General features: G+C 25.3%; 1 protein-coding gene across 1 annotated transcript; it reads right to left on the bottom strand.

The window, feature by feature from the left end:
• Window positions 1-13,657: 13,657 nt before the first annotated feature.
• Window positions 13,658-23,095, bottom strand: LOC113556589 (homeobox protein PKNOX2-like). Its single transcript, XM_026961633.2, has 9 exons — window positions 22,697-23,095; window positions 20,229-20,387; window positions 19,998-20,169; window positions 18,663-18,887; window positions 17,409-17,682; window positions 16,733-16,875; window positions 16,358-16,499; window positions 16,185-16,286; window positions 13,658-14,767 (listed from the first exon to the last, which is right to left on the bottom strand). The coding sequence occupies exons 2-9, from the start codon at window positions 20,336-20,338 to the stop codon at window positions 14,664-14,666; spliced, it is 1,272 nt and encodes a 423-aa protein (XP_026817434.1). The 5' UTR covers window positions 20,339-20,387; window positions 22,697-23,095; the 3' UTR covers window positions 13,658-14,663.
• Between the last annotated feature and the right edge of the window lie 1,326 nt (window positions 23,096-24,421).

Genomic DNA, 24,421 nt, shown 5'->3' with positions numbered 1-24,421 from the left:
AATTCGTTTAATTTGAGAGACACATCATTATTCCAGGTAAATTTTATTTGATTCTTCTATTTTTCTACCTCTTAATTATAACTGATGCTTTTGAATTCTTCTAATTCTAGAGAATATTTTATATCCTGAAAGGGATTTGAATTTTCATAAGTATATTTATATGTTTACTGGTCATTTTAATTAATTCTTCAATAATTCTATCGATTAATTATAACTAATACCATTGAATTCTTCTAATTCAAAAGAATCATCAGTTTCCTATGATGAATTTGGATTTTCCGAAGTAAATTCATTTGTATCCTGGTCATTTTTATTTGATTCTTCTAGTGTTCTATCTGTAAGTTCTAACCTACGATATTGAATTCATTAATTTCAGAGAATATTCACTATCCCGTAGAGATTTGGATTATCCGAAGTATGTTGATTTTTTTCCTGATCGTCTTTATTTGATTCTTATATTGTTCTATCGATTAATCATTACCTATGCTTTTGAATTCATCTAATTCTACGGAATCTTATTTTTCCTGGGATGAATTTGGATTTTCCTAAGTAAATTCATTTGTATCCTGGTCATTTTTATTTGATTCTTCTATTATTCTACCTCTTAATTATAACTGATGCTTTTGAATTCTTCTAATTCTAGAGAATCTTTTATATCCTGAAAGGGATTTGAATTTTCATAAGTATATTTGTATGTTTACTGGTCATTTTATTTGATTCTTCAATATTTCTAAAATTGAATTATAACTAATCCCATTGAATTCTTCTAATTCAAATGAATCTTTAATTTCCTGAAAAGGATATGAATTTTCAGAGGTAAATTAATTTGTTTTATGGTTATTATTATATTATTCATCTATATAATTTCTCTCCTATTTAACTGACACTATTAAATTCTTCTTATTCTAATGAATCATCAATTTCCTATGATGAATTTGGATTTTCCTAAGTAAATTCATTTGTATCCTGGTCATTTTTATTTGATTCTTCTATTATTCTACCTCTTAATTATAACTAATGCTTTTGAATTCTTCTAATTCTAGAGAATCTTTTATATCCTGAAAGGGATTTGAATTTTCATAAGTATATTTATATGTTTACTGGTCATTTTATTTGATTCTTCAATATTTCTAAAATTGAATTATAACTTATACTATTGAATTCGTTTAATTTGAGAGACACATCATTATTCCAGGTAAATTTTATTTGATTCTTCTATTTTTCTACCTCTTAATTATAACTGATGCTTTTGAATTCTTCTAATTCTAGAGAATATTTTATATCCTGAAAGGGATTTGAATTTTCATAAGTATATTTATATGTTTACTGGTCATTTTAATTAATTCTTCAATAATTCTATCGATTAATTATAACTAATACCATTGAATTCTTCTAATTCAAAAGAATCATCAGTTTCCTATGATGAATTTGGATTTTCCGAAGTAAATTCATTTGTATCCTGGTCATTTTTATTTGATTCTTCTAGTGTTCTATCTGTAAGTTCTAACCTACGATATTGAATTCATTAATTTCAGAGAATATTCACTATCCCGTAGAGATTTGGATTATCCGAAGTATGTTGATTTTTTTCCTGATCGTCTTTATTTGATTCTTATATTGTTCTATCGATTAATCATTACCTATGCTTTTGAATTCATCTAATTCTACGGAATCTTATTTTTCCTGGGATGAATTTGGATTTTCCTAAGTAAATTCATTTGTATCCTGGTCATTTTTATTTGATTCTTCTATTATTCTACCTCTTAATTATAACTGATGCTTTTGAATTCTTCTAATTCTAGAGAATCTTTTATATCCTGAAAGGGATTTGAATTTTCATAAGTATATTTGTATGTTTACTGGTCATTTTATTTGATTCTTCAATATTTCTAAAATTGAATTATAACTAATCCCATTGAATTCTTCTAATTCAAATGAATCTTTAATTTCCTGAAAAGGATATGAATTTTCAGAGGTAAATTAATTTGTTTTATGGTTATTATTATATTATTCATCTATATAATTTCTCTCCTATTTAACTGACACTATTAAATTCTTCTTATTCTAATGAATCATCAATTTCCTATGATGAATTTGGATTTTCCTAAGTAAATTCATTTGTATCCTGGTCATTTTTATTTGATTCTTCTATTATTCTACCTCTTAATTATAACTAATGCTTTTGAATTCTTCTAATTCTAGAGAATCTTTTATATCCTGAAAGGGATTTGAATTTTCATAAGTATATTTATATGTTTACTGGTCATTTTATTTGATTCTTCAATATTTCTAAAATTGAATTATAACTTATACTATTGAATTCTTTTAATTCGAGAGATACATCATTATTCCAGGTAAATTTTATTTGTTTCTTCTATTTTTCTACCTCTTAATTATAACAGATGCTTTTGAATGCTTCTAATTCTTAAGAATCTTTTATTTCCTGAAAGGGATATGAATTTTCATAAGTACATTTATATGTTTACTGGTCATTTTAATTAATTCTTCAATAATTCTATCGATTAATTATAACTAATACCATTGAATTCTTCTAATTCGGGAGAAACATCATTTTCCTGGGATAAGTTTGGATTTTCCGAAGTATATTAATTTGTTTCATGGCCAATTTTAGTTGATTCTTCTATTTTCCTAAGAGAATCTTCACTACCCTATGAAGAATTTAAATTTTCAGAAATACTTTAAATTGTTGTCATTTTATACGATTCTTCTATTTTTCCACCTTTAATTATAACTAATCCCATTGAATTCTTCTAATTCAAAAGAATCATTAATTTCCTGAAAAGGATATGAATTTTCAGAAGTAAATAAATTTGTTTTATGGTTATTATTATATGATTCATCTTTATAATTTCTCTTCTATTTAACTGACACTGTTAAATTCTTCTGATTCTAATGAATCATCAATTTCCTATGATGAATTTGGATTTTTCGAAGTAAATTCATTTGTATCCTGGTCATTTTTATTTGATTCTTCTATTGTTCTATCTGTAAGTTCTAACCTACGATATTGAATTCATTAATTTCAGAGATTATTCACTATCCCGTAGAGATTTGGATTATCCAAAGTATGTTGATTTTTTTCCTGATCGTCTTTATTTGATTCTTATATTGTTCTATCGATTAATCATTACCTATGCTTTTGAATTCATCTAATTCTACGGAATCTTATTTTTCCTGGGATGAATTTGGATTTTCCTAAGTAAATTCATTTGTATCCTGGTCATTTTTATTTGATTCTTCTATTATTCTACCTCTTAATTATAACTGATGCTTTTGAATTCTTCTAATTCTAGAGAATCTTTTATATCCTGAAAGGGATTTGAATTTTCATAAGTATATTTGTATGTTTACTGATCATTTTATTTGATTCTTCAATATTTCTAAAATTGAATTATAACTAATCCCATTGAATTCTTCTAATTCAAATGAATCTTTAATTTCCTGAAAAGGATATGAATTTTCAGAGGTAAATTAATTTGTTTTATGGTTATTATTATATTATTCATCTATATAATTTCTCTCCTATTTAACTGACACTATTAAATTCTTCTTATTCTAATGAATCATCAATTTCCTATGATGAATTTGGATTTTCCGAATTAAATTCATTTGTATCCTGGTCATTTTTATTTGATTCTTCTATTTTTCTACCTCTTAATTATAACTGATGCTTTTGAATTCTTCTAATTCTAGAGAATATTTTATATCATGAAAGGGATTTGAATTTTCATAAGTATATTTGTATGTTTACTGGTCATTTTATTTGATTCTTCAATATTTCTAAAATTGAATTATAACTTATACTATTGAATTCGTTTAATTTGAGAGACACATCATTATTCCAGGTAAATTTTATTTGATTCTTCTATTTTTCTACCTCTTAATTATAACTGATGCTTTTGAATTCTTCTAATTCTTAAGAATCTTTTATTTCCTGAAAGGGATATGAATTTTCATAAGGACATTTATATTTTTACTGCTCATTTTAATTGATTCTTCAATAATTCTATCGATTAATTATAACTAATCCCATTGAATTCTTCTAATTCAAAAGAATCATCAATTTCCTATGATGAATTTGGATTTTCCGAAGTAAATTCATTTGTATCCTGGTCATTTTTATTTGATTCTTCTATTGTTCTATCTGTAAGTTCTAACCTACGATATTGAATTCATTAATTTCAGAGAATATTCACTATCCCGTAGAGATTTGGATTATCCGAAGTATGTTAATTTTTTTCCTGATCGTCTTTATTTGATTCTTATATTGTTCTATCGATTAATCATTACCTATGCTTTTGAATTCTTCTAATTCTAGAGAATATTTTATATCCTGAAAGGGATTTGAATTTTCATAAGTATATTTATATGTTTACTGGTCATTTTATTTGATTCTTCAATATTTCTAAAATTGAATTATCACTTATACTATTGAATTCTTTTAATTCGAGAGACACATCATTATTCCAGGTAAATTTTATTTGATTCTTCTATTTTTCTACCTCTTAATTATAACAGATGCTTTTGAATTCTTCTAATTCTTAAGAATCTTTTATTTCCTGAAAGGGATATGAATTTTCATAAGTACATTTATATTTTTACTGCTCATTTTAATTGATTCTTCAATAATTCTATCGATTAATTATAACTAATCCCATTGAATTCTTCTAATTCAAAAGAATCATCAATTTCCTATGATGAATTTGGATTTTCCGAATTAAATTCATTTGTATCCTGGTCATTTTTATTTGATTCTTCTATTGTTCTATCTGTAAGTTCTAACCTACGATATTGAATTCATTAATTTCAGAGATTATTCACTATCCCCTAGAGATTTGGATTATCCAAAGTATGTTGATTTTTTTCCTGATCGTCTTAATTTGATTCTTATATTGTTCTATTCATTAATCATTACCTATGCTTTTGAATTCTTCTAATTCTAGAGAATATTTTATATCCTGAAAGGGATTTGAATTTTCATAAGTACATTTATATGTTTACTGGTCATTTTAATTAATTCTTCAATAATTCTATCGATTAATTATAACTAATACCATTGAATTCTTCTAATTCGGGAGAAACATCATTTTCTTGGGATAAGTTTGGATTTTCCGAAGTAAATTCATTTGTATCCTGGTAATTTTATTTGATTCTTCTATTGTTCTATCTGTAAGTTCTAACCTACGATATTGAATTCATTAATTTCAGAGAATATTCACTATCCCGTAGAGATTTGGATTATCCGAAGTATGTTGATTTTTTTCCTGATCGTCTTTATTTGATTCTTATATTGTTCTATCGATTAATCATTACCTATGCTTTTGAATGCATCTAATTCTACGGAATCTTATTTTTCCTGGGATGAATTTGGATTTTCCTAAGTAAATTCATTTGTATCCTGGTCATTTTTATTTGATTCTTCTATTATTCTACCTCTTAATTATAACTGATGCTTTTGAATTGTTCTAATTCTAGAGAATCTTTTATATCCTGAAAGGGATTCTTACTGGTCATTTTAATTAATTCTTCAATAATTCTATCGATTAATTATAACTAATACCATTGAATTCTTCTAATTCGGGAGAAACATCATTTTCCTGGGATAAGTTTGGATTTTCCGAAGTATATTAATTTGTTTCATGGCCAATTTTAGTTGATTCTTCTATTTTCCTAAGAGAATCTTCACTACCCTATGAAGAATTTAAATTTTCAGAAATACTTTAAATTGTTGTCATTTTATACGATTCTTCTATTTTTCCACCTTTAATAATAACTAATCCCATTGAATTCTTCTAATTCAAAAGAATCATTAATTTCCTGAAAAGGATATGAATTTTCAGAAGTAAATAAATTTGTTTTATGGTTATTATTATATGATTCATCTTTATAATTTCTCTTCTATTTAACTGACACTGTTAAATTCTTCTAATTCTAATGAATCATCAATTTCCTATGATGAATTTGGATTTTTCGAAGTAAATTCATTTGTATCCTGGTCATTTTTATTTGATTCTTCTATTGTTCTATCTGTAAGTTCTAACCTACGATATTGAATTCATTAATTTCAGAGATTATTCACTATCCCGTAGAGATTTGGATTATCCAAAGTATGTTGATTTTTTTCCTGATCGTCTTTATTTGATTCTTATATTGTTCTATCGATTAATCATTACCTATGCTTTTGAATTCTTCTAATTCTAGAGAATATTTTATATCCTGAAAGGGATTTGAATTTTCATAAGTATATTTATATGTTTACTGGTCATTTTATTTGATTCTTCAATATTTCTAAAATTGAATTATCACTTATACTATTGAATTCTTTTAATTCGAGAGACACATCATTATTCCAGGTAAATTTTATTTGATTCTTCTATTTTTCTACCTCTTAATTATAACAGATGCTTTTGAATTCTTCTAATCCTTAAGAATCTTTTATTTCCTGAAAGGGATATGAATTTTCATAAGTACATTTATATTTTTACTGCTCATTTTAATTGATTCTTCAATAATTCTATCGATTAATTATAACTAATCCCATTGAATTCTTCTAATTCAAAAGAATCATCAATTTCCTATGATGAATTTGGATTTTCCGAATTAAATTCATTTGTATCCTGGTCATTTTTATTTGATTCTTCTATTGTTCTATCTGTAAGTTCTAACCTACGATATTGAATTCATTAATTTCAGAGATTATTCACTATCCCGTAGAGATTTGGATTATCCAAAGTATGTTGATTTTTTTCCTGATCGTCTTAATTTGATTCTTATATTGTTCTATTCATTAATCATTACCTATGCTTTTGAATTCTTCTAATTCTAGAGAATATTTTATATCCTGAAAGGGATTTGAATTTTCATAAGTACATTTATATGTTTACTGGTCATTTTAATTAATTCTTCAATAATTCTATCGATTAATTATAACTAATACCATTGAATTCTTCTAATTCGGGAGAAACATCATTTTCTTGGGATAAGTTTGGATTTTCCGAAGTAAATTCATTTGTATCCTGGTCATTTTTATTTGATTCTTCTATTGTTCTATCTGTAAGTTCTAACCTACGATATTGAATTCATTAATTTCAGAGAATATTCACTATCCCGTAGAGATTTGGATTATCCGAAGTATGTTGATTTTTTTCCTGATCGTCTTTATTTGATTCTTATATTGTTCTATCGATTAATCATTACCTATGCTTTTGAATGCATCTAATTCTACGGAATCTTATTTTTCCTGGGATGAATTTGGATTTTCCTAAGTAAATTCATTTGTATCCTGCTCATTTTAATTGATTCTTCTATTATTCTACCTCTTAATTATAACTGATGCTTTTGAATTCTTCTAATTCTAGAGAATCTTTTATATCCTGAAAGGGATTCTTACTGGTCATTTTAATTAATTCTTCAATAATTCTATCGATTAATTATAACTAATACCATTGAATTCTTCTAATTCGGGAGAAACATCATTTTCCTGGGATAAGTTTGGATTTTCCGAAGTATATTAATTTGTTTCATGGCCAATTTTAGTTGATTCTTCTATTTTCCTAAGAGAATCTTCACTACCCTATGTAGAATTTGAATTTTCAGAAATACTTTAAATTGTTGTCATTTTATACGATTCTTCTATTTTTCCACCTTTAATTATAACTAATCCCATTGAATTCTTCTAATTCAAAAGAATCATTAATTTCCTGAAAAGGATATGAATTTTCAGAGGTAAATAAATTTGTTTTATGGTTATTATTATATGATTCATCTTTATAATTTCTCTTCTATTTAACTGACACTGTTAAATTCTTCTAATTCTAATGAATCATCAATTTCCTATGATGAATTTGGATTTTTCGAAGTAAATTCATTTGTATCCTGGTCATTTTTATTTGATTCTTCTATTGTTCTATCTGTAAGTTCTAACCTACGATATTGAATTCATTAATTTCAGAGATTATTCACTATCCCGTAGAGATTTGGATTATCCAAAGTATGTTGATTTTTTTCCTGATCGTCTTTATTTGATTCTTATATTGTTCTATCGATTAATCATTACCTATGCTTTTGAATTCTTCTAATTCTAGAGAATATTTTATATCCTGAAAGGGATTTGAATTTTCATAAGTATATTTATATGTTTACTGGTCATTTTATTTGATTCTTCAATATTTCTAAAATTGAATTATCACTTATACTATTGAATTCTTTTAATTCGAGAGACACATCATTATTCCAGGTAAATTTTATTTGATTCTTCTATTTTTCTACCTCTTAATTATAACAGATGCTTTTGAATTCTTCTAATCCTTAAGAATCTTTTATTTCCTGAAAGGGATATGAATTTTCATAAGTACATTTATATTTTTACTGCTCATTTTAATTGATTCTTCAATAATTCTATCGATTAATTATAACTAATCCCGTTGAATTCTTCTAATTCGGGAGAAACATCATTTTCCTGGGATGAGTTTGGATTTTCCGAAGTATATTAATTTGTTTCATGGTCAATTTTAGTTGATTCTTCTATTTTACTAAGAGAATCTTCACTTCCCTTTGATGAATTTGAATTTTCAGAAATACTTTTAAATGTTGTCATTTTATACGATTCTTCTATTTTTTCACTTTTTAATTATAACTAATCCCATTGAATTCTTCTATTCAAATGAATCTTTAATTTCCTGAAAAGAATATGAATTTTCAGAGATAAATTAATTTGTTTTATGGTTATTATTATATTATTCATCTTTATAATTTCTCTTCTATTTAACTGACACTATTAAATTCTTCTAATTCTAATGAATCATCAATTTCCTATGATGAATTTGGATTTTCCGAAGTATATTAATTTGTTTCCTGGTCGTCTTTATCTGTTGCTTCTATTTGTATACCTTTTAATTATAACAGATGCTATTGTATTTTTCTTATTCTACGGAATTTTATTTTTCCTGGGATGAATTTGGATTTTCCTAAGTAAATTCTTTTGTTTCCTGGTCAATTTTATATGATTCTTTTATTATTCTTTCTTTTTGTCATATTTTATTCTATTGAATTGTTTTAGTTGTAAAGGATCTTTAATTTCCTTAAAAGGATTTGAATTTTCAGAAGAATAATTATATATTTCCTGATTATTTCATTTGATACTTCTATTTGTCTACCTTTCATTTATAACTGATGCCATTGTATTCTTCTAATTCTACGTAATGTTCACTTTCCTGGGATGAATTTGGATTTTTTGAAGTGTTCTCATCTGTTTTCTGGTCGTCTTTATTTGAGACTTTTACTATTCTAACTTTTATAGATAACTGATGTTTCCTGGTCATTTTAATATGATTCTTCTATTTTTCTATCAATTAGTCATCATTTATGCTATTGAATTGTTCCAAGTCTAGGGAATCTTCACTTTCCCGCGAAGAAATTTTTTTTTTCCAAAATATATTCATTTATATACTGGTCATTCTTATTTGATTCTCCTATTTTCCTAAGAGAATCTTCACTTTTCTTTGAAGAATTTAAATTTTCAGCAATATATTTGTATGTTGTCATTTTATTTGATTCTTCTGTTTTTCCACCTTTTAATTATAACTAATCCCATTGAATTCTTTTATACTAGAGAATCTTCAATTTTCCGAAAAGTATTTGAATTGTCAGAAGTATATTTATCTGTTTCCTGTTCGTTTAAATTGATTCTTCTATTTTTCTATCAATTAGTCATAACTTATGCTATTGAATTTTTCTAGTTCTAGATAATCTTCACTTTCATGAAATCGATTTGAATTTTCATAAGTATATAAATTTTTTTCCTGGTCTAATTTTTTTATTCTTCTATTTTTCTTCCTCTTCATTTTAACTGATACTTTTGAATTCTTGTAATTCTAGAGAATCTTCAATTTCTTGTGATGAATTTGCATTTTCCGAAGTATATTTATCTTTTTCCTGGTTTATTTTATTTTATATTTCTATTTTTTACCTTATAATATTATTATCTTAACAATATTATTGATTATAATAAATAAATATAAAAACCATAACAATGTAAATGAGTGCTCAAGTAATAACTTAAATGTTGTTTTACATTTTTATCAGATTTAAATTTTTTTTTTAGTTTGTATTGATTTTATGTTATCCCAAATATAAGTTGTGATCTTCTCCTCACTATTGACTGACGTCAACAACAAACAACATTAAAGTCGAAAAAATCATAGTCAATGACATAGACGAATGAGGTAAAACTTCTAGTCCTTTATTTTGTTTTTCTGAATTGTATTCACAGATTACCATATTGTTGTTATGGCGTTTAATGGGAAAAATGGTTTTTAAGTAATTTTAAGGATTTATTATGGCATTATTTGGAAGGTCAATGACTTATTAAAAAATTAATTGATTTTTGAGGATTATAACGGCTATTTTATTGAAATATGAAGGTTTTTAATGTATTTCTAATGTTTTATTGATACTTAAGGAGCATTCCTTATAAATCTATGAATTTCTCTTTATTTCCGTAAAAAAGAAGTAAAAATTGCTAAAAATTGTATAACCCTGAATTTTTATTATAATTCTATAAAAAAAAAAACCGTTAATATCTTCAAGAATCCTAAATCATCTTTAAAAATCCTTTACATTTCTCTATAATTCTATAAAAATCCGTTAACATCGTTTAAACCTATAATTCCTTGAGTAAGCCGTAAAAATATTTTAAATTCTTTGACAATCCAAAATAAAGCTTAAAAAACCATTGAATTTTTCATGAATCATTGAATTTTCTAATAATTCCATATAAATTCTTTAAAATTACTTAAAAATTATCGATATTTTCTATTAAAAGCCATTGATGTTATTCAATTCTTCCAATTCTACAGAAACTTCAGTTTCCTCTAAAGTATTTGGTTTCTTTTTGGTCTTCACTTTCCTTTGAAGAATTTGAATTTTCAGAAATATATTTATATGTTGTCATTTTATTTGATTCTTCTATTTTTCCACCTTTTAATTATAACTAATACTATTCAATTGTTCTAGTTCTAGAGAATCTTCAATTTTCTGTAAATGATTTGAATTTCCGAAGTATATTCATCTGTTTCCTTGTCGTTTTAATTTGATGCTTCTATTTTCCTACCTCTTAGTCATAACTGTTTCTATTGAATTCTTCCGTTTCTAGAGAATCTACACTTTCCAGTTGTTGGATTTTCTAAAGTATATTTATCTGTTTCCTAGTCGTTTTTATTTGATTGTTCTATTTTTGTACCTCTTAATTATAACGGATGCTATTGAATTCTTATAATTCTAGAGAATTTTTACTTTCCCGTGAAGATTTTGGTTTTTTCAAAGTACATTTATCTGTTTACAATTTGTTTTTATTTGCTTCATCTATTTTTATTTTTACTCCCCGAGTCATGACTGATGCTTAAAATCCATAAATTTCAATCCAATTCCTCAAAATGCTCCTTAAGTATCAATTAAACAATAGAAATCCATTTAACACCTATATATTTCAATAAAAAAAGTCGTTATAATCCTTAGAAATCCATTAAATTTTTTATAAATCATTGAATTTCCTAATAATGTCATAATAAGTCCTTAAAATCCCTTAAAAATCCTCCATATTTCCATAAAAAAGCCTTAACAACGATATGGAAATCGGTGAATATACTTCAGAAAAACCAAATACATCACTGAAAGTCTTTACCACATTCGGCTATTCCATTGCTTTCGATATAGATGATTTTTCCGACTAAAATGTTGTTTGTTGATGATTTCAGCCAACAGTGAGCAGAAGATCTCAACTTATATTTGGAATTATATTTAGTCAATACAACCAAAAAAAGAAATTTAAAATCTGATAAAAATATAAAAAAATAATTAAGCCATTACTTGAGCACTTATTTACTTTAATTATTGTTATGTTTTTTATATTTGTTTATTATAAACATTATATCTAAGTATGAAATAATAAGTTTTGTTTTACTTTATATAAAATAACCAGACGATCTCAATTTGTATTTGAAATTACATTTAGTTAATACAACCTAAAAAATTAATTTTAAGTCTAATTAAAATATAAGAATAATTAAATTTAAAGATAATTAAACAGTTACTTATTGTATTTTATGAAGCCTGCCGGCTGCTACTCGAAATTGTTTTATTATCGCTGTCTCCTAAGATATACATACATATTTTATTATTTTTATTTTAATATATTGCCAACCAGATAGTTTGTTTTGTCTTTAAGTATCTATCAAGTATTTAGCAACTAAGATTGTCCACTAATACTATGATCACTTTAAACATGTACAGTGACATATAGAAATTATTTTACAGTGCAATTATTAATTAATACATATAATATACATATACAAGTACCTTAAATAAATAATACAAAATATAATGTATAAACATTTTAGATCTTTTCAAATCCCTTACCTCAAATGTTTGCCTGCGTTTGATCCAGTTGTCAATCAAAATTTATATATCTAAATCTTAATCACAAAAACATTTGAATAAATCATACATTACATCAACACAGAAATTGTGAGTTTTATGAACCATTCACTTGATTTAAGAATTTTTTCATAAAAATTTCTCCGACAATTGAAAATCATAGTCAATAGCCGATGAAAAAAAAAAATACTAACAAATTGTATCCAACCGTAAAACTAGTAGTGCAAAAATTTTATAAAATCATTATTATTATTGGTTAATCCCTAATTAAATTTGTGAATTTTAATTGATGAAGTAATAAATATATTATTATGATGATCTAAACAATTATTAGCTTTTAATTTTTAAATAGAATCTCAAAAATTAAATTGTTATCCTAATATGTTAGTTCTTTAATCTTATATACCAATGTACATCTATGTATGTATTATTACAATTTAGTTTGTAACATATATATATATATATATATATATATCAGATATCCATTATTTATAATACTGTAATTACATGCAACATACATATCATTACTCAATTTACGATTTATTTCACATAAAACAATAAGCAAGTATAATTTTAAATGATGATATACTTATATGGTATTATATCAAACATAAAATACATGTATAATATAATTGATTTTACATTATCTACAATTATTTCAATAATGAAAAAACATGTAAATTAATCAGAAAAATTGAAAAAAAAAATGATTTCATTTAAAAATCCATGATTTAAATATAATGATGAATTTATGTTAATAATTACACTTTTTTAAAGGTTGCCACATAAACATTTATCTTGAATAATATGTAAAATTAATAAAAAAATAATAAATAAATAACAAAATATTTTTATCAAGTATTTGTTTATAGAGAATTGTTTTATGTCTACTAAAATTATAATATATTATCTCAAATCTAAAACGATTAAAACTTCACAAAAGATTACATATTATATTGAAAATGTATTATATAATATTTATTATAATAATTATGCAGACTTTTTCTAAAATATAATTAATTTGTTTATAATAATATATAGTATAAGACAAGAATGAGAATAAAAAAATAAGTTAACATAGATTCCTAAAAATAATTGAGTAGGTATGAATACAAACAATTTTTCAAAAAAATGTATAATTAAGTAATGAAAGAGTTAAACCAACAAAAAAAAGTTATAAATATACAATATAAGCAATTACATTTATAAAATAAGAATTAATTTTAAATGTATATATATTCAATATAGATAACAAATTAGAAAATTTGAAAATTTGCCATCCACTACAGTTTGTATTATGGTTCTTTTAACATTTATTTTCAAAGCGTTAAAATATTGACTGAGGAACACTGCTGCAATTTTACTATGAATAATTATTATAATAGGTAGAAATTGGTCATAAAAGTAGTAGTATTATTTCATTAATGATGTTCTAATCTTATGTAAAAAAAAGAACACATTAAAAATATATAATTTTATAATAATCGGGTTAACAAATTAATATTTAAAATATTAAGACAACTCAAGATTTTGAAATATAAATGAAATTACAATACATAGTCTATTTCAAATAAAAATATACTGATCACCTAACCAATTTTTATTTGACAGCTCTATTTGTTAATAAGCTTTAACCGCATAGTTTGTGGGTGAAGGGATTAGGGTCATGAGCAATGCACAAACCAATATACTCTTATTTGGAATAGACTGTAATTTTATTTTTTAAATCATTAGCATTTAATATTATATTTCTATAATGTATTTAAATGATACAATAACTCTAGTTAAACCTCAATCAATTGTTATTCTAAATAAAATTTACTTTGTACAAATTGTTTTTACAGTCATTGATTAGTTATTATTACTTATAATACTTATAAGGCTTGGAACATTTATTTATTTAATAATAACACATATTTATTGATTTATTGATAATTATTATCTTAATAAACCACTTAAGTATTTTAACCATTTAATACACTTTATGAAACATATCAATATGTTTTCAATAAATTATATTATTTTGTATTATATTATTTAAGTTATTAGTTAATTATCTCTCGTCTTCTAATATGTATAACATATTAAATGTATTTAACATTAACATTGACTGTATATAATATAACAATATTTACTTTTTACATACATATAAAATGATTACTGTTTCATATACATTGTACAATGTATTAAGATTATTCTTAAAACACCGACTAATCTGATTCATTAACACTATGTTGAGAAAAAATATCACTAATTTCTTCTTCTTCGTCATCTTCTGCTTCACTTTCACCAAAATTTGATTCATTTGAATTTTCTAAAAATTAAATATTAAAAATTATTTTTATTTTTAATATGATAATTTTTATTTTTATTAAAATATAATTTTTTTAAAGTGCATCAGTGATATATATATATATTTGTAGAAGTATTGTGAAACAGGTTTAAGTTATTGAGGTGTAATATATAATGCATAATAAATGGTCATTTAATTCCAAAACCCTTTGGAAAGCTATATTAGTATAATAAATATGTCTTATATGGTTATTTTAAATGTTTACTTTGAAAAACAATAATTTTGCTACCCAAATAACGTGTGTGTGTGTTAAATATTTCTGAAATTTAAACGATAATACCTAACTATTTTACACAATAGATAAGCTTCTTAATCATACTAAAATAAATGTTAACTGGTAAAAGCTGAACCACAGAAAATATGATATTAATTTATTGTTAAATCTATTCTATTCTACTTTCCTGTATATTAGATTCTTTTCTATTTTTAATTTATGCTTTTCACTTTATTTTTTTGTAATTTAGTAGGATAAAATCAAAAATATACAAAAATCAATTTCAAGTAGACTTGAAAATAAATTTAAAACTATTTCCAACAGTTTTGAAAATTAAACAATTATTTTAATAGATACTATTACAATATTATTTGGAAATTAAACCATAAAAAGGTACATAAACAGATAGGTACCTACTATTGAATGATTTGAAAATATTCTCAACAAAAATAGTTATTTGCAGTCATTAAATTAATTAAATTACAACTTATTTAATATCTGCTAAGATCAAAAAAACCAATTAAATTATATTATAAATTTAATATAGTTACTAATAAATAACTACAGAATAATAATGAATGGTGAATACATTATATTTTTAATATTAAATAATTTAATAATATTAATAATTAACTAAACGTTGATAATGTTTATAACAAATTAATTCTGTGTGATTAAATTTATAATTATTAGTGATAATAGTTTATCAAACGTATTATATTTTATTGACTATAAAACTATTATACATTTTAAAAATAATATAAGCATCATAGTTTTATTTCAACTATAAACAATATTAAATAAATTTGTATACAAATATTCCAAAACATCACCATGTCACCACCCATAAATCCTATAAACCTGGTTATACTTTAACACTGTATTTATACACTTAAGGTAAAAACAACATATGCATATGAACATATGTTCTATTAACAAATAAATATAATTATTATTGCAATATGTATGCTTAAAAGCATTTTACAATTTAAATTATTTACTAATACATCATTGTCCAAAAATAAGACTGTTTATATGAATTAAAATCTTTATATATTAATATATTTCCACTACATACACATATAACACTCTCATTTATATGTATACACAAGAAACATACAAACCCACTATCACTTATTTAGCATAATTTGTGATATTATTTACCATTGACATTTTGAGATTGTAATAAATCATCAGCAGGCCATGAAAACTTGTTATTATCAACAATTGCAGACTTATCTTTAGAAAGAGTAAAGTTTTGTTCACCTATATTTTAAAATATATATATTATTAATTAAATTTAACAATACATTTATTATATAGAATAATAAAAATACCAGCAATATCAGGGGTAGACGCATCAAGCATTGGTTGTAATATTCGTCTTCGTGCATTGATAAACCAATTATTTACTTGTAACAATGTTAAATTAGTCTGTGCGGCAATAATTTTTTTTTCATCTTCTGTTGGATAAGGATGCTGAAAATTAATATCTTTTATTTATTGAAATGTTTTTTATAAATCATAATTTATTACAATAAGTATTTTCTGAAATGTATATGGCATGGTATTAATATAGATAAAGATAAATAATACAAATTATAATAATAATAATCATATAATAGGGTTATTAGGTATATAGAGAAACTACCTTATATTACACTGTATTAAAAGTAATAATATTTTTATATTAACATATTATTTTCCCTTACAATTAAATGTTGAAAAAGCCAAGAGCGCATTACACTTGTAGCCTGTTTAGGGAGAATTCCTCTTTTTTGTTGCCTTTTCTTTTTACTCCCAAAGTAGTCATCTTCTTCATCACAAGAGCCACCACTAGTAGCTGATAAGGAACCTAAAATATATAAAATATATGTATTAATACAAAAACAGTAATTAATATAATTAATATATTATCAACACTTAATTATATACATTAACCTAAGCTAAAAATATTCCTACAATTAACTGCTGCAAACCATGTAATACTAATATATATTAAATAATATTTGTTTATAACTAATATACTTTTAATTCAAACATTTAGCAAAGGAAAATTTTTGTTTAAATAATTATTTCATTTCTTAAAAGTGAAAAAAATTCTTTTTACATTTTTCATGATAAACATTTGTATTCTTGAAATATTTCATTACTTAATTATGTTTATCATCTATAAACAAGAATATTAATTAATGATTAAAAATATTGATAAAATATAATTGATAAAAATATTAAAATACATTTTATACAACTGTTAATTGTATTAAAAAAATAAAATAAAATTAATGTAGAAGTAATACTCAGAGATTAATAAAATATAAAAATATGTAACAATTCATACTTCAATAAATGTTTTTAAGTATATATAAATAATAAATTATTACCTACCATGTAAAATAGAAACATTATTCTGTAATACATTTGTACCAATTGCTGATAATGGTGTTTTTTCTAAAGAAGAGTTTTGAAGTGTAGATTTAGTGACTGTCAAATCAAGTTGGGAAACATCTGAGACTTGAGATACATCTTTCATTTCTACGGATGTGGAGGATGGTATATTTGATAAAAGACAGGTTATGTTTTTTAAATCCATTATTGTTTTTGGTTTTATAGCATCGTTGTCTCCAGACTGCCGCACAGAAACTCCTGAAGAGGATATCACCTGTCAAACATCATTATAAACCTAAACCTAATGTACCATAATAAACTAATAAATAAAATAAATAACACTAATTATAGATAATAAACATATATATCACAAACAGATGTGATGTACATTGATTTTGTATGGATAACTTTTAATAATGCATTTTTTATACCTCAACCAAAACTAACTAGTACGGTTATTGACTTAACTAAATATTTATTCAATGATTCAATTAAACTGAATTTCAATTCAAATTTCTATGTGTGTTTACTAAGAATATATTGAATGATAGACAAACTTATGATCGAAATATTTTTAAAAACATTTAAAATACCATCATTTATGAATATTATTTGAAACATTAATTTTTTAAGAAATTATTTTAAATGTTTCTAATTGATAATCAATCAATCAATCAATCAAATTGATTTTCATGGATCAAAATACATCAAAAAAATTCTGCTTCAGAATATGAAATTAAAAAAGTATTTTATCATAAATATAAGAAGTTTTTAAATAATTTAAACAATAAAAAATATTAAACATCAAATAAATGTGTGTGTGCGTGTGTGTGTGGGTGGGTGTGTGTGGGTGTATGTGTTTAATAGGTGTTTTATATCAACTGCAAATTATGTAAAAACATATGTTCAAAATCATATGAAAATTTTGAAATAATGAGCGTTGTTCTATAAAAGAATTGCCCATATAATACTACTATCACTGATCTTAAAATTAACAAATAAGCAGCACAACAAAAATGTTAAAACTAGTTAATTGCAGTCAATAATGAAATACCCTACCATTGTGTTAATTGGATGAGAGGTTGCTGTAACAGAAATCTTACCCTTATCAGCATAGTGATTGAACAGATGCATTGTAATAAAATAACCAATAAATTATGGTTTGGCAGGGTGGTAGACACATTTTTATAAGCCACGGCTTATCTGTACATTTTTAAGTCAATGATATTAAATGTATATAACAACTATATTTACCTGACTATGGTGTGGAGAATGGCATAATGGAGAATTGCTATTACTTGAGTTACCACTGCTATTATTTTCTATGTAACCCGATGTGTAATCAGAACGTAATAAATTTTCACTTTGCATTTTAATTTTTAGACATGTTATGTATCTACTACAAAAATCTTTGCACAATTCTTGAACTTTTTCTAGTTCCAATAAATGTATTCGTAATACTTGAATAGCTTTAATCATCTGAAAAAAAAATAACTTTTAAGTAATGTTTAACCATTACTATAAATATTACTATAATAATCTGAGATTATTTAAAAAAAATCTAATGAAATTTTACACATACCTACTCACATTGGAAATCATACATTAATCTATCACAGTATTGAATAGGGAATAAGGGTATGAATAGGGTATTTACGACCTTAAAAATGCTAAAAAAAAATGCATCCAAAAATTTCAAAGACTTTAAAGCAATCAAATATAATGTTATAAAATATGCGAAAAGTAAAATTATTCAATGTTTATTCAAAATATAATTTATGATGATATTACATAATATATTATTTGATAATTTACTAATAACTAATATTTTTTAATAATAAAACAAAATTGTTGTTATTATATATGTGCCATACAATGTATACGAGTTGAATAAAAATTTGTAAAAACATGAATCTGTTTTTGTTAGAAACGAAAGTGAATTTATAACTAAAAATGCCTGAACATTCAAGACTGTGTGAAATACAATTTAATATAACTACATCTACATTATATAGAATGGATTTATTATTTGAACGAGCATGACTAAAAGTAAAAAAAATTACAAACATCCTAGCCTTAATTATGAGCCAGTAAGCAAATATACCGAATGGCACTAGACTTAAGAGTAATATGTAATATAAAATATGGAAAATGGACTATGGATCTACCGCACATGTCAAACATCTTACATTATTTAAAAAATATATTTAATAAAATAAAAGTATAAAGTTGAATAATATATTTTTCTCGTGCTATTATTAGTGAATTTTAAGAGTACTAAATACAGGGAGCTCCACACAGATTATGGTTATGAGTAGTAAAAATAAAATGTTTTTGTCACTTAGTGTATAATAGAACCTAATACAAAAGTTATTGTTCAATTTATAAAACTAAATCATACTACATTTTAAAAGCATATAATTAAACTGTTTTGAAAATAAATATAGATACATTTATTTTTATTATTGATAAAAATAAGTATTAACTAAAATTAAACTTAATGTGGTATGAAGCTTAACATTAATTTTAAAAATAAATGTACCTATTGATAACTATACATTTTAATTTAAGACAATTTAATACACATACCAATCCGTCGATTTCTGTATCATTAATTAAAAATGGTTTTCTATCTCTTTCTTGATGTTGAACAAATGCTTGTATATCCATATTAAAACTTTCAGAATTTGAAATTGCTGCTGACTGAGTGGCTTGTTCACATCTTTCAAAAAGTAATGCTAGTAAAGGAAAAAGTGGATGCCTGAAAAACAATAATATTAGAAAACAGAAATATACAGATAATTATAACCGAAAAATTACTTATAAACAGCTCGTTTATCAGCTTCAAATATTGCTTGATCTGTTTGTTGAATATTATTATTGGCGATAGCCGTTAAATTAGATGTTACACTATCTGAGTATGAAACCATTATTAAGCTTTACATTTGTTTTCTTTTTCCATTATTATAAATTGAAAACCTACAAATTAAATAAAAAGTACATAAATACATTATTCAAGTATAAAATTGTCTATAAGTTATTCTTATTTAAACCCCTATAATGAAGATTAATCATGATCGCTCTTTTATTTTAAGCTATGTATTATAGAATGCACAAGTACCTAATGACTAATAAGTAAAATGTATAAAACACTAATGTGCCCACATGATTATATAACATGTAAATAACTTAAAATTGGCACAAAATAATAGAATATGAGACAGTGTTTTGTTTTTTTAATACATGAACAAAAAATATCCATTGACATTAATTAAAAATTACTTGAAATAGTTAAATATTACATTTTTAATAACATTCAAAGAAAATGTATTTTATAGAAAACAGTTGAACAAAATATTAACGCTAATTGTTTTCGAATTTGACTTTATGAACAGTTGCATAAAATAATTTATGCAAATTTATATTTTATATGTACTTACAGTAAGTTCAGTAAGTTTTACCTACAATTATATAGGTATGAAGAATAAACACTTTTTAGTTACACAACATATTTTTCACATTATTATAATAATATATTGTATGTTTCATGTATTTGTTTATGTAATTTTTATGTAAATAAATAATACATTAATACATTATTTTGAATTTGAAATAATATTTACCTTCTTACATAGAATTGTGAAAAAATAATCAATAATCATTTATCATATTTTAAAAATTTAAAAGCTCAACAAAGAATTTATTATATATTACTAAGTACTATACATATATAATATATTTATTTCATAACATTCCCAAGACTCCAAGGATATAAAAAATATCATCAGAATAATTGTAAGTATACATATAATAACTGTTATCGAATTTAATCCTCTTCCATTTGTATTATGTTGGTTGGCAGAAAAAGATTGCAATGAAAATATTTACTTTAACTTAAAATCAAAAATGGTATATCAAGACGTTTTCCAAGAAACATATGAAAGAAAAACATAATTTGAAAATAACCATAACACAAACAGTTCATTTTTAACATTAATTTTTAGAATAAAATAAAATTATAACTTTAATTTTATATTAAACTATAAGATAAAATACGAAATAAAATACCAGACTGGAATTTTAATCTCAATAGAAGAATAAATAAACTATTAAGTTTAAAGTGTGATTTAGAAAAAAATATTTTTCAATTAGATATGTTATTTTCAATTACTTGACAATTTTAAAATAAATATATCAAATAAATGTGATCAAAAATAAAGTATTTAACAGTTTGTTATTAATAATTATGATGTATTACAACTTTTATCATAAAATATGTTAAAATTATTTTACTAACTTAAAATAAAGACTTGAACCCAAACAAACGTTATTTAAACAAATTTATTGAAAGAATAATGTATAAATTAAGTACGTAAACTCATTGATAATATGTGATATTTTTTAGTTTACTACTTATTTTACCCATACATTTCTTTTTGATAAAGCATAATATGGTACATTTTTAAAAAAATATAATAAACAACTATAAGTGGTAGAAAAAAATAGTAAAATATTTGTATTTAGAGGTATGTGGACAAATTTTATTTAAAGACCTCCAATCTACGGTTTAAACTAAAAAGTATATAATCATAAAATATCGCAAAAAATAGGCTTTGAAATTAATAGTTTTTAACATCCAAACTTTAAAAATAAGTGAAAAAGTGTTTTCTCCGATGATATTGTGAGAATGTTTTTAAATTTGGCAAAAGCTTAAATTTGTCATACTATTTAAGAAGTATTCTGTAACGATAATAACTTTTACTCAAATGAGAACCATTTTTTTTTTTTTGTACTTCACACTATTATGCTGATTTTGCACTCATAAATTTAAATAATGTGGCCCTTAAAAATTCTAACAATTAAAATTTTAATAGATAAATACATTAAAATAAAAAATGGAGGTGAATCGTGCTTGATGAACAACATTACATATAACGTATGTATAAATAAATATGTAAATTTATGTTTATTACAGAATATTTGCATGATATTTATTTTAACTAATACATATCGTATACTGACATGACGCCAATTCGTTACTCTGCTAACCTACTCGAGAGTGGATGACAGGTAATAGCACTAGTCAGCTATAACAATTGTCTTGAACTCAGTCAGTGAATACATGGGTAGTCCTAACCAAAAACAGTCGTGTTCTCGACAACACATTAAGTTTGTTCTACGTGTCGAGACCACAACACACACGGCGAATTATTACGATCACCGCACCGCACCGTACGGGGACCACCGCAGTAGATACAACAGACCGGTGGACCATGTCGCATACTTACGGGCTACAGTCGTCTACAGTTGTCGGTGGACATCAACACGACAGCGGAAGTGCTCGGAGCCTGTTGGGCATGCGGTCGGACGGACGGACGGACGGACGTCGCCGGATCCGGCGAACTGGGCGCACGCACGTTCACCGGGCGAAACGCCGTCGGACGAACGATGTGCCGGCAAGACGGAGATCGCGCGACGGCGGCGGCGACGCGTTACGCGCGTGCATGTGGAACGGCAACAATAACAATAATTACATCAATAATACCGTCATAGTCGTCGTCGTCGTCGTCGTCGCGCGTTAACGATGATAAAAATAATAATAATAATAATAATAACAACAACACCGACGACCGGACGACATGTACGTCGGACGCCGAGAGAGAGACGGAGAGATAAGGGATCCGCTAACGCTGGTTTTTTTTTATTATCATCGTCGCCGCGAACCGCGATGTCGACGGGTAGAGCAGTGTGTTGTATAGTTCGGAGCGTCGTCGCGGCGAGCGCTCGGGTATTTATCTCTTTTTCCCCCTTTTTCTCCCTTGAAACGATAACGATAAATAATAAAAAAAAAAAAAAAAAATAATAAAAATACCCGACGACGGAAAACAGTGTACACCGCCGAAGGTCGCCCGCCCGTCCGCTTACTCGCTCCCGCTACTCGCCGCCATCCCATCCACCAGCTTCTGAGTTCTGACGACACGCACTCCGCTCCGGTCGTTCAGCCGCGCGCAGACGTAATACGTTCGGCAATACAAATAATACAATTTGAGTGGTGCGCGTACCGGTGTAGTCGCGGCCGGCGGGTGGGTGACGGCCAGCGCGGTCCGACACTCCGACGGCGATTAAAGGGATCGAGCGCGCGCGCGCCGGCGACGGGGAGATGATGATCGTGTCCGGGACGACCCTTTTTGCTTAAACAACGACCATTTCGCTTCGTCCGCAGTGTTCTTCGCTGCTGCTCAAACGGAAAAACAGAAATATGCGATTTTCGCTCGCACCCCGCCCACTCACCGCCCGTCGTATTGTGTCTCGGCGTTTCGCCGCGCAAACTGCCGAAACCTCCTCGCCGGTTCGTTTTCCCTCGTAGCATTATTACTGTTGCTACTGATTATTGTTGTTTGGTACGAACGAAAGTTTCGTATAAAGTAATACGATTTCTAACATTACGCATAACACTATACGTGTGTATTTATTTTTATCCATTTAGGCGCAGATCTAGTCGAATTTTAGGTAGTCATTTGTTTTTCTTTAAAACCTGTATTTAAATGGACGGATTTGCAAAAAATTGAAATGCATCGGGACGAGTGATTTAAAAATATGATATGTTTTATTAATTCGTTTTCTCCTCTCTCATTTTGATAGACTTGTGACTGTCCGTGACTTCCACAGTTCCACGAGTATAATTAAAATGAACTGTTTTTTGATGAAAATCAATAAAAAAAACAAATACAATTTGTATTTGTTTAAAATGTTGTATAGATACCTATTACAATTATATCTATTTTATTAATATTATCACTGATTATATATATATAGTTGAGTGTTGACTTTATATAATCAATGATATTATTTATAATTATATCTTAATCTTTAAACTTTTATCTTTTATATTGTGTTGATTAATAACGTTATGGATGACGAACGTAGCTCGTATGTGCGAAAAGATAATGTGATAGCCGGTCGGTAAGCTTATAGGACGGTACATTAATTAATTAAACGATTAAGCATCGTGC

Source organism: Rhopalosiphum maidis, chromosome 3 (assembly GCF_003676215.2).
Source record: "Rhopalosiphum maidis isolate BTI-1 chromosome 3, ASM367621v3, whole genome shotgun sequence".
Taxonomy (NCBI): domain Eukaryota; kingdom Metazoa; phylum Arthropoda; class Insecta; order Hemiptera; family Aphididae; genus Rhopalosiphum; species Rhopalosiphum maidis.
This window is presented reverse-complemented; position numbering and strand designations above follow the sequence as displayed.

Excerpts from the sequence above, each read along its gene's own strand:
- LOC113556589 (XM_026961633.2), bottom strand. The coding sequence starts at position 20,338 with ATGGTTTCATACTCAGATAGTGTAACATCTAATTTAACGGCTATCGCC. Across the intron at positions 18,888-19,997 it reads ATACAGAAATCGACGGATTG|ATGATTAAAGCTATTCAAGT; the intron begins GTATGTGTATTA and ends TTTTTTTTTCAG. Across the intron at positions 16,500-16,732 it reads GGCTTTTTCAACATTTAATT|CATCCTTATCCAACAGAAGA; the intron begins GTAAGGGAAAAT and ends ATTAATTTTCAG.